The 17,587-nt window shown below is 45.2% G+C and overlaps 1 protein-coding gene across 2 annotated transcripts; it reads left to right on the top strand.

The window, feature by feature from the left end:
- Nucleotides 1–3,171: 3,171 nt before the first annotated feature.
- On the top strand, nt 3,172–16,318 carry LOC144587378 (uncharacterized). 2 transcript variants are annotated; one of them, XM_078387874.1, is made up of 4 exons: nt 3,172–3,405; nt 5,273–5,406; nt 7,533–7,620; nt 14,358–16,318. In XM_078387874.1, the coding sequence occupies exon 4, from the start codon at nt 14,358–14,360 to the stop codon at nt 15,732–15,734; it is 1,377 nt and encodes a 458-aa protein (XP_078244000.1). In that variant the 5' UTR covers nt 3,172–3,405; nt 5,273–5,406; nt 7,533–7,620; the 3' UTR covers nt 15,735–16,318. The 2 variants fall into 2 exon arrangements, with proteins under 2 accessions (XP_078244000.1, XP_078243999.1); XM_078387873.1 differs by lacking the exon at nt 5,273–5,406.
- The last annotated feature ends 1,269 nt before the right edge of the window (nt 16,319–17,587 follow it).

Here is a 17,587-nt window from a genome sequence, read left to right on the forward strand (position 1 = left end):
TTTGGGCACGGAATAGGCTGGCAAAGTGGGCACCGCTGCATATTTTACCATGTTGAATAAGAAGCTGGAGTGTTGCAAGGGTTAACGAGCCTTGGGCAATAACTTTCACACCAGAAACCGACAGAGGGGGCTCACTTGCACATGACCCACTTGTATTTTGCATTGCCCAACGCCGTTTTGGGCACGGAATAGGCTGGCAAAGTGGGCACCGCTGCATATTTTAGCATTTTGAATAAGAAGCTGGGGTTCTGCAAGGGCTAATGAGCCTTGGGCAATAACTTTCACACCAGAAACCGACAGAGGGGGCTCACGTACACATGACCCACTTGTATTTTGCATTGCCCAACGCCGTTTTGGGCACGGAATAGGCTGGCAAAGTGGGCACCGCTGCATATTTTGCCATTTTGAATAAGAAGCTGGGGTTACTCAAGGGTTAACGAGCCTTGGGCAATAACTTTCACACCAGAAACCGACAGAGGGGCGTCACGTACACATGACCCAATTGTATTTTGCATTGCCCAACGCCGTTTTGGGCACGGAATAGGCTGGCAAAGTGGGCACCGCTGCATATTTTAGCATTTTGAATAAGAAGCTGGGGTTCTGCAAGGGCTAACGAGCCTTGGGCAATAACTTTCACACCAGAAACCGACAGAGGGGGCTCACGTACACATGACCCAATTGTATTTTGCATTGCCCAACGCCGTTTTGGGCACGGAATAGGCTGGCAAAGTGGGCACCGCTGCATATTTTAGCATTTTGAATAAGAAGCTGGGGTTACTCAAGGGTTAACGAGCCTTGGGCAATAACTTTCACACCAGAAACCGACAGAGGGGCGTCACGTACACATGACCCAATTGTATTTTGCATTGCCCAACGCCGTTTTGGGCACGGAATAGGCTGGCAAAGTGGGCACCGCTGCATATTTTAGCATTTTGAATAAGAAGCTGGGGTTCTGCAAGGGCTAATGAGCCTTGGGCAATAACTTTCACACCAGAAACCGACAGAGGGGGCTCACGTACACATGACCCACTTGTATTTTGCATTGCCCAACGCCGTTTTGGGCACGGAATGGGCTGGCAAAGTGGGCACCGCTGCATATTTTAGCATTTTGAATAAGAAGCTGGAGTGTTGCAAGGGTTAACGAGACTTGGGCAATAACTTTCACACCAGAAACCGACAGAGGGGCGTCACGTACACATGACCCAATTGTATTTTGCATTGCCCAACGCCGTTTGGGCACGGAATAGGCTGGCAAAGTGGGCACCGCTGCATATTTTGCCATTTTGAATAAGAAGCTGGGGTTACTCAAGGGTTAACGAGCCTTGGGCAATAACTTTCACACCAGAAACTGACAGAGGGGGCTCACGTACATATGACCCACTTGTATTTTGCATTGCCCAACGCCGTCTTGGGCACGGAATAGGCTGGCAAAGTGGGCACCGCTGCATATTTTAGCATTTTGAATAAGAAGCTGGGGTTCTGCAAGGGCTAACGAGCCTTGGGCAATAACTTTCACACCAGAAACCGACAGAGGGGGCTCACGTACACATGACCCACTTGTATTTTGCATTGCCCAACGCCGTTTTGGGCACGGAATGGGCTGGCAAAGTGGGCACCGCTGCATATTTTGCCATTTTGAATAAGAAGCTGGAGTGTTGCAAAGGATAATGAGCCTTGGGCAATAACTTTCACACCAGAAACCGACAGAGGGGGCTCACGTACACATGACCCACTTGTATTTTGCATTGCCCAACGCCGTTTTGGGCACGGAATAGGCTGGCAAAGTGGGCACCGCTGCATATTTTAGCATTTTGAATAAGAAGCTGGGGTTCTGCAAGGGCTAATGAGCCTTGGGCAATAACTTTCACACCAGAAACCGACAGAGGGGGCTCACGTACACATGACCCACTTGTATTTTGCATTGCCCAACGCCGTTTTGGGCACGGAATAGGCTGGCAAAGTGGGCACCGCTGCATATTTCAGCATTTTGAATAAGAAGCTGGGGTTCTGCAAGGGCTAATGAGCCTTGGGCAATAACTTTCACACCAGAAACCGACAGAGGGGGCTCACGTACACATGACCCAATTGTATTTTGCATTGCCCAACGCCGTTTTGGGCACGGAATGGGCTGGCAAAGTGGGCACCGCTGCATATTTTGACATTTTGAATAAGAAGCTGGAGTGTTGCAAGGGTTAACGAGCCTTGGGTAATAACTTTCACACCAGAAACCGACAGAGGGGGCTCATGTACCCATGACCCACTTTTTTTTTGCTTTGCCCAACGCCGTTTTGGGCACGGAATAGGCTGGCAAAGTGGGCACCGCTGCATATTTTGACATTTTGAATAAGAAGCTGGGGTTACTCAAGGGTTAATGAGCCTTGGGCAATAACTTTCACACCAGAAACCGACAGAGGGGGCTCACGTACACATGACCCAATTGTATTTTGCATTGCCCAACGCCGTTTTGGGCACGGAATGGGCTGGCAAAGTGGGCACCGCTGCATATTTTGCCATTTTGAATAAGAAGCTGGAGTGTTGCAAAGGATAATGAGCCTTGGGCAATAACTTTCACACCAGAAACCGACAGAGGGGGCTCACGTACACATGACCCACTTGTATTTTGCATTGCCCAACGCCGTTTTGGGCACGGAATAGGCTGGCAAAGTGGGCACCGCTGCATATTTTGCCATTTTGAATAAGAAGCTGGGGTTCTGCAAGGGCTAATGAGCCTTGGGCAATAACTTTCACACCAGAAACCGACAGAGGGGGCTCACGTACACATGACCCAATTGTATTTTGCATTGCCCAACGCCGTTTTGGGCACGGAATAGGCTGGCAAAGTGGGCACCGATGCATATTTTAGCATTTTGAATAAGAAGCTGGGGTTCTGCAAGGGCTAATGAGCTGGGACACGAATAAGAAGTGAATAAGAAGCTGGATGTCGAATAAGAAGTGAATAAGAAGCTGGCCGAATAAGAAGCTAACTTCAGCCTCGTCAATCCGGGTCGGTCTGAGAGCCTTGAACTCCCTGCTCGTTTGTCTCATTTTCTCTCTTCAAATATTTGTGAACAGACTCTGGTGACGGGAACTCACCAGAAGTGGAAGAACTTGGGCAGCCCAGAGGAAGCTCCTCACTCCGCCATTTTCCTCTTTGGAGCCTTCCCGCCCTTCACCCAACTCGAACCCCTTTGTTTCTACAACCCCCTCCCCCATTCTTTGAAGGAGGGGAAGGGGAGGAACCTGGGCTACGAAAGCGAAGGAAGAGCTGAGCTCCTCCCCTTTATGCGCTTCGAACGGGCACCGGAAGCGGCAGCGCTGCACTTGCCTCTTCCCCTTTGGCCGAAGAAGGCACGTGGAGAGAAGCGGGGCTCTTGGGGCGCCTCCTGGATCGGGACCTGGACGGAGGTGGGCGCTGGAGGGGAGCAGCTGGGGGGGGTGAGATTTGCTATGGGGGGGTTGAGGTTGCGAGCCCCCCGCCAGTCTTGGGAAAAGGGGTGGCTGCTTCCTCTGGTATTGCTCACGGTGACCTGTTGTGATTTGCGCTGCTCGACCTGCTTGCAAGACGTTTTTTCCCTTCTGTCTCTATTTCGGTGGAAGGGGGAGGGGAATTCAAAGGGGAGAGAGAATCTCTGGGGGGTCCAGATCCCACCCCCACGGATAGGGAGACCCCCGCCCCTGCAAGTCCCTAGGGCTTCATCGACGGCCGGGGGGGGGAGTTTCCTTCTCTGCAAGGAGACCCTGCCTTTCCCTGAATCCTTCCTGCACAGGAATGGATGGAAACAAAGGAACGGGAGAGAAAGTAACTTGCCTCCCGTCTCTGACCCCCCCCGCTGCCTCCCTCTAATGACGAAGGACACCCCCCCTGCACTGGGGGAAGGCAGGAGGAGGAGGAGGCTCATCGGGGACTTGGGGGATGAGGAGGAACAGCGGGGTTTGCGAGGGAGGGGGGTCCTCCCTGCACCTTCCCTCTGAGGGGGATCCTCTGCCGGACAAGCAAGGGAGTTATTCCAAATTAAAAATAATGTAAGAAGCGGTAGGGGAACCTTTCAGCCTGGTCTGCTCAAGACTTCATTCCCCCCGAGCCTGAAACAGAGGTCAGATGATAGGAGACAGGAAGGGTTGTGCCTGGGGGGGGGGTCCCTGATGCCCTTGGGAAGCAGAAGACGATTATGGGAAGAGGGAAAATGAAACGCAATATAACGTTTCATATTGGGTTTGAGCCTCCAGGATTCTGAGCACTTGTGAACGTCCTTGTAAAGCACAGCTTGATGCCTCCCTCTAACAGATGATCCAAGAAACAGCTGGAGAGTTAAAATCCTCCTTCACTTTGACCTTTCTTCTTCTTCTTCTTCTGTTGCTCCTTCATTCGGTTAGTATTCAGACCCATTGAAATAAAAGAAATGAAGAAACTCTCTCCCTTCGTTCTTGTCCAATCTCCTTTTAGCACAACTAGGGAAAGACCCAATCTTTAGGTTGGAATCCTAAATCTATTTTACTGGAAGTAAGTCCATCTGATCATCTTGAAAGGGGGTTACTGGGCATCAGGTTTTCGATTTAAAAACAAACAAAAAACACCCTGCTAACCTTCTGGAAAAGAAAGCAAAGAAGGAAAGTGAATAAGTGGCCCATCGGCCCTACCCCACAAAGGAGGGGGCAACTTTTCCCCCCTTATTTTTAGGGCTATAAACCCCAGATGTGTAGAAAATACATCTATGTCTCTCTTCAGAAAAGGTGTCACACATCAGCTTCTTCTCCCTCGTGTTTGACGGTGAAGGATGTCAAAGCCTGAGAAAAGGCTTCATTCAGCCCTCCACTGTCTCCTCCTCCATAGGCATTGTGGTGTCATCAGAGCCCTTACCCATATCATCTCTTCTTTGGGGTGGAGTGGGTTGGCTCTGGAGATATAATATAACGTAATTAACAGAAGAGCCCTGCTGGATCAGGCCAAGGACCCATCTAACCCAAATTCCTGTATCTCACATTGGCTTTACCTGATGACTTTGAGACAACAAGATACCTGTCTCCCGATAACCCTTCACTGCATTTGGCCTTTTGAGGTAAAGGTAAAGGTTCCCCTTGACATTTAGTCCAGTCGTGTCCGACTCTAGGCCGTGCTGCTCATCCCCGTTTCCAAACCATAGAGCCAGCGTTTGTCCAAAGACAGTTTCCGTGGTCATGTGGCCAGCGCAACTAGACAGAGAACGATTTTACATTCACACCAAGGTGGTACCTATTTATCTACTTGCATTTTTACATGCTTTTGAACTGCTAGGTTGGCAGGAGCTGGAACAAGTGACGGGAGCTCCTTCCGTCACGAGGATTCAATCTTACGACTGCTGGTCATCCAACCGTGCAGCACAGAGTCTTCTGCGGTTTAAACCGGAGTGCCACCACTGGCTTTTTGAGGTACCTTTCTTTTAAACCTTGAGATTATACAGACCCATCATGGCTGGTAACCTGTGATGGACTTTTCTTCCAGAAATTCGTCCAATCCCATTTTCAAGGCATCTAGGCCAAATGTCATCACCACATCCTGTGGAAAGCAGTTGTACAGACTAACAGCACAGTTGATAAGGAAATAGGATCCTTAGGGTGATCCTTAGATCCATCGAATTGGCCTTCTTCACTGCTGCCAGACACTGGGTGGACACTTTATTCGAGCTGTCCACCAGCACACCAAGATCTATTTCCTGATCCATTACAGACTGTACAAAACCCATTAACTCATGAAAAAAATGAGATTTGATTTCATGCCCCAGTGTGCATTACTTTAGACTTTCTTTAATTTTCTTATATTGAAACACATTAGTTTTTTTTACTGCCCATTCTCCCAGTTTGGAGAGATCCTTCTGGAGTTCTTCACAATCCCTTGTGGTCTTCACCACCCGGAAAGGCTTCATGTCATCTGCCAACTTGTCTATCTCACTGCTTATCCTTGTCTCCAGATCATTTATGAACAGGTTCCAGGACAGATCCCTGGGGCACACCGCTGTCACCCTCTCTCCATTGTGAACATTGGCCATTGACAATTCTCTCTTTCCTGGTTCTCAACCAATTCTCAGTCTATAAGAGGACTTGCCCTCTTATCTCCTGACTGTGGCGTTTTCTCAGCAGCCTTCGGTGAGTGATCATGTCAAACGTCTTCTGAAAACCCATATAGACAATATCCACCAATTTACTCACATCCACAGGCCTGTTGAGATTTTCAAAGACTTCTAAAAAGTTTCTGAGGCAAGACTTGCCCTTACAGAAACCATTCTGATTCTCTCTCAGCAAGGCTTGTTCTATTTTAAGATTTTTATCTTGGATGAGGCTTTCCACTGTCTCCTCTGGCACAGACGTTAGGCTAACCAGCCTGTGGTTTCCGAGCTCCCCCTTCCTTCCCTTTTTAAAGATTGGCGTGACGTGTGCTATCCTCCAGTTCTCTGGCACTGTGACCGTTTTGTTATGGAACAAGCCTGCTAGCCAATATTTTAGCTCCAGCAAGAGGTCAGACAAGACACAACCAGCTGAACCAAACTCCAGGCAGGACCCCGATGTATGGCCTTCAGCCTCCGGCTCCCCACTGGGTTTTATGTTTGGACTCTTTTGGATCATCACCTGGCAGATCTGCTTTGACTGTATTCCTGCGTTGAGCAGGGGGTTGGACTTGATGGACCTGTATACCCCTTCCAACTTCACTTTTCCATGATTCTCTGATTCTATCTGCATTTGGCCTCCAGGCAGCATTCCTAGATGGGCCCTTTACTAATTGAAAGGTGAAAGGGTGGGAAGTGTGCAATATAGGCATTTAATACAAATCTCAAGAGAGACGTAATGTTGGAAGAAACAGAATCTGTAGAGTAACATTTTCTAACCCAAGACCAGGAATAAAACTAATTTTGGCCATATTCGTGTCTCCCTCACCCCTTTAAAAATTCTGACAATAGAAACAATGCTGAATTTAAATCTGCTCCTCTTTGTTTAGCCTTTCCTGAACAAAAACCAACACAGAGAGGCAAAAGTCTAGATATAGCACATACAAATAAACCCAAAATAATAAGAACCACAATTTGAATTACAAATGGTCCCATGACAATAGAGAGTCCGGTCCATCCCTCGATCCACTCCCATCACACGGGCTCTGCTGTTTTCTAGATATTGATTTTGTTTACCATCTTTAGTGTAGCTTTAGTTTGAATCACTTTAATATTTGTAGTCTTGCTGTTTTTCACTGTGAAATATTGCCTTTTTCTGATGCACATATGCTCCCTTGGGTCGTTTTTAAGGAGAAAGGCAGGGTAAAAATAGTTTCAGTAAACAGTGGGACACATACCATGTTGTATGCTACTATTTTCATCGCATGTGTCAGAGTGAGGATACGCCTGCCTGCCTGCTTTTGTGTTTGTCTCGTTCTGCTGCCTGAATGAGGGAGAGAGAAGGGGATGTAGCCCCATTCAATTGAAACATGACGAAGGAATATCCCGCAAGGAAACATTTTTGATTTGCTTTATCCATAAAGCCTCCAGGCTGATCTTTTTCTTTTCTCCTAGGAAGGGGTGAGACTGAGCTGAGTCGTCTTTGCTTTTTTTGGGATCAAAAACAAAGAACCAAATCCCACATCCCTCCAGGATTTGCAAGGTAAGTGGGATTTCAAGAGGTGGCTTAAGTAGCCTTGCCGCACACGCAGTGTCCTCTCAGATTCCCTGGCCCAGCAGAGATTTGAATCGAGGTCTCCTGGTTTCCAGTCTGGTACTCCATCCACACCACCACACTTCTTCTTTGAACATGTGCAGAATATTGATTTTTGGGATATGGTTTTCTCTGCATCTTATTTAGTTTTATTTTTTTTTAAGATTTCAATCCTGCTCAACCCAAACCCCAGGGTCACCAATGGCAGGTCCTCTTGATAAGAGGCAACAGACATTAGGCTAACCGGCCTGTGGTTTCCCACTGGAATGCCATCACCTCCACTGGCCTTGTTGTTAGCCAGGCTTTCTAAGGCCCACTTGACTTCCGTCTCCAGGATGTCTGGCTCAAGGTCAGCAACCACACTATCTGGCATGTCCAAAACATCCATATCTTTCTGGTATAGTTCCTCTCTGTATTCTTGCCACCTCTTCTTGATGTCTTCTGCTTCTGTAAGGTCCCTACCATTTTTGTCCTTTATCCATCCTTGCACAAAATGTCCCTTTAATATCTTCAGTTTTCTTCAACAGATCTCTTGAGTTTTCCCTTTCTATTATTTTCCTCCATTTCTTTGCACTGTTGATTTAAGAAGGCCCTCTTGTCTCTCCTTGCTATTCTTCGGAAATCTGCATTCAATTTTTGTAACTTTCCCTATCTCCCTTGCATTTGGTTTCCCTTCTCTATATTTTGTAAGGCCTCGTTGGACAACTACTTTGCCTTCTTGCATTTCCTTTTCTTTGGGATGGTTTTTGTTGGTGTCTCCTGTACAATGTTATAAACCTCCATCCATAGTTCTTCAGGCACTCTGAAGAGATTGGCTGAAGAGAGGCTTTGGCCTCTGATTGGCTGAAGAGAGGCTTTGAAGCTAGCTCACTCTCACTATGAGAAATAGGAAGAATGGGCAGACACGCCTCCTCTCAGAAGCAGCTGTGACATCATCCAGGAGAGTGTGCTCTATGACTGTAAAAACAGCCAACAACTTGACAACCTTGGGATGCCCCCCCCCCATATTTCCCCTTTTTCTTTTTCATTAATTAAAGGTATATATGCCCTCAGGTTTGGTCAGGTGTTTGCGAGAATGCCCAGTCATCTGGTCTTGCTCCAGGGTCATAACTGGGTTGAAATCCGGAATGACGTCCTGTAGGACAAGGCCTCACGCACCAAACTAGAATCCACCACGGACCTATGGGCTGCAACTCCATGTTTATTGATGAACTAAACCCTTCAAATGAAGGTCAGGGTGCTGCTTATAAATCTCCAGCAGCCGTTCCGTAGGATTCTCTATTGGCAACAACTTGTGCTGACCTGCAGAGACAGTTAAATGATTTAGTGTAAACAATGCTATTGACACTCAATCAGTGAGATGTTGGAGTCTGGTCCCTCTGTTTTTATTTGATTTGCAAGGAGAAGTGCAAAAGACCCATGTGCTTCTTTCACAACAACCTGTAAAGGGACATAAGCAATTGAAGAGAAAACAGGATCATGTATGATATCCTTTAGCCAAAGTTGGTTTGCATCTGATTCTCCTGGCTGAACAGCATCAAAAGGGGAAAAAAGCCTTGAGTAGCTATCTAGTGGAAAGAGAAATAATTGTCAATGGGGTTAGAAAAAACAGAATCCAAAAGATAAGGAGCAGAGTTTCTGCAAGGTTTTTGTTGTGAGATAGCATCCTGGAGTCCAGTACAAGAAGGAACGTCAGCTGTAAAAAAAAAGGTGTGGGTTAACAGGAAGAAAATTTTCAAAGGTCAGAAAAGGATTGAAGCGCATGTCAAGAATGCAATCTGAATAAACGGTGTGGATAATTAGTGAGCCAGTCTTGAAAATAGGCATGTAACAACACAGGCACTTCAAATTGGTGAAGTGTGCACCTGCTCTGAAGCCATGTAAAGACCTGTTTGCCGTAAGCAATTACTGTATTTTCCATGTATAAGACTATACTGTACTTTTGTCTAAAATCTTTAGACTAAAAATTGAGGCTCGTCTTATACACGGAAGCTGAGGAGAGAACAGAGGCAAAAGCAGGGATCAAAGCAATCCTCGAGCACTTTGATCCCTTTTCCCCTACACTTGCTAAGCCCCACTTATTTTTCTTAATTTTGGATTAGAAAAAATGGGGTGTCTGATACATGGGGAATCTTATACATGGAAAAATACGGCAGTCAAAGAAGGAGAAATAGAAGCAGGGAGAAATTGATCTCCCAACAAAGTTTGATCTGTGAAATGACATGCAAACAATGCAGGGTTTCCCAAACAAGGTGTCTCTAGGACTAGATAACCAGCCTTCCACATTTCCTGTGGCAAGACCTTGTACAGGTGAGAAGAATGGGAACTGTGGTACATAGGGATTGTTAAAGCAGATTGTTCCCTGTCTTGTACTGGTTGAGTAGCATAAATTTCAAGCCAGTCTGTTTTCAACATGAAATCTACAGCACTTGGTTCACGATGTGCGGTTGCCAAATTCTGAGCTGCTTTGTCAACAGGAGCACTTTTAACAGTAGCAAGCTGAATTTCTCAAATTGGGGTGCTGTTTACTGAGTTCCCCACATTAAAATTCTCATTATCAATGTCTCTTTGGTCGTTACAAACCCCAGGAGGAACAAAAGAGAAAACCTGCGTATTGCTGCCAAGCCATTCAGGAGATAATATTTTTCGCTTTGCCTCACCAGAGAAGATCGGAGGGGCAAGCAGAGGGAGAATTGTAGGTGTTTTAGGTAATTGCATAGCTGAGCCTGGAAGGAGTGAACTGGGAGGGGGAAGAGCAGGAGGGAGTGTGGGAACAGAGACTGTTGCATTCCAAGGCAGGAGAGAGGGGGAGGAAGTGGGGGGAGCAGACGAATTAGAAGCTGCGCAGGGAGAAAGGTTTTGATAGAGACCATTATGAAGGGGATTCATCAGGGAATTCGGGAGGTTCGGGAGGCCTGATGGGTGAAGGATTTTTGGGCTAGTTAACAGAAGAGCTTGTGGCTCATTTCTCTGAGATAGGAGGGGATTTTCTAGTTTTGAAATCACATACCTGCAAATGTGCCATGTGTTAAGAATTTCATGTGAAATTCCCTTGGTGTTGTGAAGTTCTTTTCCAATTAATTCCCAAACCGAAAGTTTAAAAGTGCCTCCCTCTGGATAGCAGGGGCAGAGAGAACGTATCCCTGTCAATAAATTTTGCACTAGTTGTTGAGATGGGTCATTAAAAGGTTTTTCCCTTTGCAGGAGAGAAATTAACTCCTGTTTGTGTCTTTCTTGTAAAGGAAATATGGTTCTTCCTATGTTGCTTCTAGTTTAAACTGAAAAACTCACCCAGAGATCCAATAGGATGATTAGACAGCGAACAATGAGCTGCGGATTGCCGTCTGGCAATGTTAATTTTTCCTTTTCTTGAAGCTTCAGTTGAAGTCAGTCTTCCTATATTCCCTCCATGAAAGGCGGATTTGTACTTTCAGATCCCTATAGTCAGGATCAAACCCAAGTTCTTTGTTTTGAGGGATTGCTCCACCTTTGGGCTGAAGGAGTTTGTCCTAATTCCCAGTGGAGATGTTCCATTAAGTCATCAAATGCTTTAATTTTATCAAGTGGTTCAGTGGATGTTGTGATGGAAATCTGGAGCTCCTAACACTTTTCCCTTAATAGCAGATTTTAGAACCTGCTAACACATGATCCCATACTAGTCCTTTTGAGGCATCCTAGTACATACAACGTGTTTGATTTACATACGCACACAGGCCGCCACGAAGCAGGAGCATCCTATCAGTGGCTAACCTCTGTTGCAAAGCCATAATCTTCAGGGAAACTACTTCAGCCTTTAATTTTGCTTGTACAGTGGTGCCTCGATTAACGAGCGCACCATTTAACGATGAATCTGCATAGCGATCTGTTTTTTTCAGATCGCTAATGTGATCGCATTGTGATGTTTGAATAGGGCAAACATCGCATTGCGATGATCGTTAAGCGTTTCGCTTACCGATTTTCACATTGCGATGTTTTTTAACAGCTGTTCGGCGGTTACAAAATGGCCGCCGGACACTCGAAATGGCCGCCCGCATTGTTTTCGCGCCCTGCCCTCACTTACCGAGGGCACGAAAATGGTGGTGCTATGGAGAAACTTCGCAGAACGGTGAGTTTAGGAGCCATAGGAACGCATTAAACTAAGTTTAATGCGTTTCTATGGCGTTTTCCGTTCCGTATAGCGATGTTTCCCCATATTGACGGTTAATCCGGAACAGATTGACCTCGCTATGCGGGGCACCACTGTATGTCCATAGTGACATTCTCCAAGATATCTATGGGTCCTGAAGTGTTATATACAAATTTTGCCAAGGTGAGAATGTCTTTATAGCTTTCTGTTGCCTCTACTCCCATTTGAATCCCTGTTGACCATTTCCAGGCCTCCGGAGAAGACCTCCTGGTGACATCTGTGGCTTGAGTAGAATAACTTGTATCTGATTTAATTCATTATTCAAGGAGGGCCGTTCAGAATCTGCCCAAAGTCATATGTTGTGGAGACAAATGCAAAAAACTCATTTAATTTCTCTGCAATCTCTCTCCCCTTTCCCTCTCTCACCATCCAGACGGCCAGCTGCTTCTGTGGCAAGTTTTCTGCTTCTAAACTATTTAAAGAAGCTTTTGTTATTCCCCCTTATATTGCTGGCCATATGTTCCACAAGGTCTTTCTTTGCCCTTCGTATCATCTTATTATATTTCTTTTGCCAGAGTTTGTGTACCTTTTAATTTTCTTCATGTGAAAAGAATTTCCATTTATGGAAGGGCCCCTTCTTTCCTGTTAACGCCTCTGTAACTTTAGTAGTTAACAATTCTTTCTTGGACTTAGTTGAGCCCCCCCCCCCCTTTTTGTGGTATACACTTCTACAGGGCCTCTACAACTCTTGGTTTAAATAGACTGCATGATTTTTTTAAAAACCTTCCATTTCAACTTCTTTCTAACTTCCTTCCTCATCTGAGGGAAGTCCACTCTTTGGAAATCAAGGGTTTTGGTGTCAGATTTGCTTGACACTCTGCCCCCAACATGTAAAGTGAAAGAGATGGCTGCATGGTCACTATTCCGTAGCGATTCAGTGACATTCCCGTCCCTGACCAGGTCCTGACTACCACATGATAATAGATCCAGAGTCACCTGTCCTCTGTTGGGCTCCATGAGAAATTGCTCCAAGGCACAGTCCTTTAGCAAGTCAAGAAACACGGTCACTCTTTCTTGACTCGAGCACACATTGACCCCGTTGATGTGAGGAGAATTTGGGTCCCCCATAATTACAATCTTGTCCCTTTTGGACCCCTCCGTGATTTCTCTGTGCATTTCAAGGTCGACCTCATTGCTCCTTAGCCTGGTAGTTTAACCCACAGTGATTCTATGATGAAGTCAGACCCACCATCCATCTCCATTTGACCTAGATGGCCACCCCACCTCCAAGACGCCCCTCCCTATCCCTCCTATAGAGTTGATAGTCTGGGATTGCATCATCCCACTGTTTCTCCAAATCCCACCAGGTTTCCATTATGGCCACTATATCAGTGTTATCCCTAGCCACCACATGTTCCAGCTCTCCCATCTTTGCTCAGATGCTTTGGGTATTTGCATAAAAGCACCTGCGTATGGGGGTCCCCCACGAAGGGCTGCTTGTTTGCTTCTCCTTCCAGTGGACCAATAATCCCATCCTATTATGCTCTCTGTCCGAATTACTACACTATCATCACTTTGTTGTTCTGGACCCTCTCCACCCTCATTCCATAGGGATGAGGAGTCTCAAAATGAATGCTAGTCTGCTGTGGGCTTTCCCCTGGGATTCAGTTTAAAAGCTGCTCTGCCACCTTTTTAATGTCACGTGCCAGCAGTACCTTCTCAATTTGAATGTATACATTTATTTTATTCTCACAGATGTGGTTCATTAAATTTCCTCCCCCCTTCATACACATTAGTTAAAGTATCTAACTCTGGAGGCAGAGTATGGGAGTTTACTTCCCTTCCAGCTCTGTAGTTCTACGTTTCTATTACCTCAGTACCTATTTCCCTGCCCATCTCTTCTTCCTATCCGGTTTTGCGAAATTCCTGATGATTCTCTATCCGTAACATTATTTTATAAACTCTATGTCCTATCCCTTTCATGGACCTCTCCTTTCTCTTCTCCCTCTGAATAATAATCTCTGCAGACTTTGTCAATTTCCGCTATTGACCACTATCGGCTTTTTACCAGTTCTCAAGTCCAATAATCTAGCTGCATCATATTCATCCACTTTTACTCTTCCTTTCTAACACTGATCTGTTTTCCCCCTTATTATTCAGTTTGCTAAACAATCCTTTAATTAAAATATTTGTTTCTGCTTTAATCAACTTTGTGAAATTCCTTTCTATTTTTCTGGAAACTAAAGTTACAATCATTGGGGAGAATTTGAGAAGGAAAAGAAATCAATATACTTAGAATTTCATGTACTTCTTTGGTTGTAGAAAGGATGATTCTTTCATTACACCTCTCTCCAAAAGGTCTCTCAGTGGAGAGCCCTTCCAACCTAAAGCCAAAAGTAAAATTCTCTGGTCTGGCCTAATCTCCTCCCTGGTTCTCTTCCTTCACTTTCTTGCATGTCTTTCCTTCCTCCTCCGTGACTCAGGCAGAGCCCGAACACATCAATCCTTATTTCTGCAGATTTTGGAAGTGATTGTTTCTCTTCTTTTTCTAATCTACCAGATGATGAAGAGGAGAAGAATTACCCAGCAACATCTGGGACAACCTGGGCAGGAACTCATAATCGAGCAAGAAAACAGAGAACTGAAAATCCAAGTGGGCAGGAATGGACATCACGTGAAAGACCTCACACAGCAGAGAAACCACATAAACACATGTAATCTCAGTATACATGATAAAACTCACAAAGGGAAGAAAATGTATCTATGTATGGAATGTGGAAAGAGCTTCAATCGGAGTTATACACTTAGGTCACATGAAAGAATTCACACTGGTGAGAAACCGTATAAATGCATGGAATGTGGAAAGAGCTTTAGTAGGAGTGATACCCTTCGGTTCCATCAAAGAACTCACACTGGGGAGAAACAGCATAAATGCATGGAATGTGGAAAGAGCTTCATTCACAGTGGTGCCCTTAGGTCACATCAAAGGACTCACACTGGGGAGAAACCACAGAAATGCATGGAATGTGGAAAGAGCTTTAGTAGCAGTGGTACCCTTCAGTTACATCAAAGGACTCACACTGGGGAGAAACCACATAAATGCATGGAATGTCAAAAGAGCTTCATTCACATTGGTGCCCTTAGGTCACATCAAAAGACTCACACTGGGGAGAAACCACATAAGTGCATAGAATGTGGAAAGAGCTTTAGTCAGAATAGTAACCTTCGGTTACATCAAAGGACTCACACTGGGGAGAAACCACATAAATGCATGGAATGTGGAAAGAGCTTTAGTAGGAGTGATACCCTTAGGTTACATCAAAGGACTCACACTGGGGAGAAACCGCATAAATGCATGGAATGTGGAAAGAGCTTTAGTAGCAATGGTACCCTTAGGATACATCAAAGGACTCACACTGGGGAGAAACCACATAAATGCATGGAATGTGGAAAGAGTTTCAGTCAGAGTAGTAAACTTAGGTTGCATGAAAGGACTCACACTGGGGAGAAACCACATAAATGCATGGAATGTGGAAAGAGCTTTAGTTGCAGTGGTGCCCTTAAGTTACATCAAAGGACTCACACTGGTGAGAAACCACATAAATGCATGGAATGTGGAAAGAGCTTTAGTTGCAGTGGTACCCTTAGGATACATCAAAGGACTCACACTGGGGAGAAACCACATAAATGCATGGAATGTGGAAAGAGCTTTAGTCACAGAGGTGGCCTGAGGTCACATCAAAGAACTCACAGTGGGGGGGAACCACATAAATGCATGGAATGTGGAAAGAACTTTAGTCACAGTGGTGGCCTGAGGTCACATGAAAGAACTCACACTGGGGAGAAACCACATAAATGCATGGAATGTGGAAAGAGCTTTAGTAGGAATGATACCTTTAGGATACATCAAAGGATTCACACTGGGGCGAAACCATAGAAATTCATGAAATGTGGAAAGAGCTTTAGTAGAGTGGTACCCTTAGGATAAATCAAAGGACTCACACTGGGGAGAAACCACCTAAATGCATGGAATGTGGAAAGAGCTTTAGTCACAGTGGTGGCCTGAGGTCACATGAAAGAACTCACACTGGGGAGAAACCACATAAATTCCTTGAATGTGGAAAGAGCTTTAGTAGCAGTGGTAACCTTTAATTTTTCATGAGTTTCATTAACTGTATGTGTTTTACCTTTTTTTAATATTAGAAATTTTGAAGTGTTCTGAAGATGTATTCTCTTTCTTTCTAGATTATGACCTCCAGTGTTTTAATGTGTTTATATTTTAGATTCAAACACATCTTAAATTTCCCTACTATCTAAATTTAAATTTCTGCATCTTTTTACAAGGTGAAAGGATGTATTTTAAGTAAGCCTGCAGTTTTTGTATAACAGTATGATGTTTGGATTGAAAGATCTGTACTGACAGTTTTTTCCTCATGCCTTACATAATTTTGTGGATTTAGTATATTTAAGTATGGATGGAAGAAATGATGTAAATAAATGAACTTGTACAGAGTTAAGAAATTTTGGAATTGCCTGGAATCAGACTTCTTATGAGATACCCAGATGACCTTCAAACACTGGCTGGCTGTGTGAGGGAGAAATTTGGGCTGAACCCGTCCTGACTGGATTGTCCTCCTTTCCTGAGGAGAGGAGGGAGAAGTCCACGGAGCCCCAGAGACAACATATGACCCATCAGAGAAGTGACACCTCCATGGGGAGAACGGGAAGATAGAGAGATGAGAAGGGTCACAGAGAAAACCATGAGCATATAGAGATACGTCCGAGTGAAGAATCAAAGGTTGGAACCAATGAAGGGATGGGAGAGTCTGGAAATAAAGAGCCAGGGGTGTCTAAGGTGGAAATTCCAGTGAGGGAAGCAGAAGGTCCATCAGAGGAAAGGAAGGTTCCACCAGGTAAAGGAACCTTAGGAGAAGCAGAGGTGCAAAAGAAAAAGAAAGGAATAAGACAAGAGGAAAGAAGAGATATATTGGGGAACAAGCAAGAAGGTAGACAGCAGAAGCTGGAGTGATAGAAGGGCAAAAGAAGTCGAGGATATTACCATAAGGCTGGGAGTGGGTATGAATGGAGAAACCCTGGACCAAACAGTGGGAGAACTTGATGATCCCTCATGAAGAGGCAGAAAGGAGCTGGTGAGAGAAAGAGGTTAGTGAGTGGGGGAGAAAGATGAGGGAAGAGAGAGGCAAGCTAGCCAAAGAGAGAAAGGGGGAGATGGACCAACCCTTCAGAGATGGCTTTTGGCAGGACCCTGGTGGGTCAGTTGTCCTATTGGAGCCCACAGGGGTAACTGCACATCTCTAGATGTCTGAGAATACCGAACTCCCACTGTCTGGTTTCATTGTGGGAGTCACACTTTTTCTGCAATCATATCAACATTGAGGAATCATAGAATCTCCTTGCCTGGGAGGTTTGTAAATTTCTGGAGGATTCCTATGGAGTCAGGTATCCTAATGAAGTGCTGACAAGACATCATATAGGGGAGAAGTGATAGAAATAGGAGAACCTTCAATAAAAGCAGTCATCTTTCTATTAAAGGATCTGATACAAAGTGGAAAGCTTTGAAATGAACAGAATGTGGGAACAGCTTCAGTTTGAGTAGAAACTTAAGGATACTTCTTTTGAAAGGACTCGAGGATGATTTACATGAGTAAAAGATAATATTTAAAGCTATCGAGCGTAATTCTACTGTGGGGGTCTCCAAGGTTGCTTAGCTGTTGGCTGATTCTACAGTCGTAGAGGACACTCTCCTGGACGATGTTACAGCTGCTTCTG

The sequence above is a fragment of the Pogona vitticeps genome, chromosome 2 (genome assembly GCF_051106095.1).
Source record: "Pogona vitticeps strain Pit_001003342236 chromosome 2, PviZW2.1, whole genome shotgun sequence".
NCBI classification, from domain to species: Eukaryota; Metazoa; Chordata; class Lepidosauria; order Squamata; family Agamidae; genus Pogona; species Pogona vitticeps.

Bases quoted from the DNA above. Each gene is read 5' to 3' on its own strand.
- LOC144587378 (XM_078387874.1), top strand. From the start codon at position 14,358: ATGATGAAGAGGAGAAGAATTACCCAGCAACATCTGGGACAACCTGGG.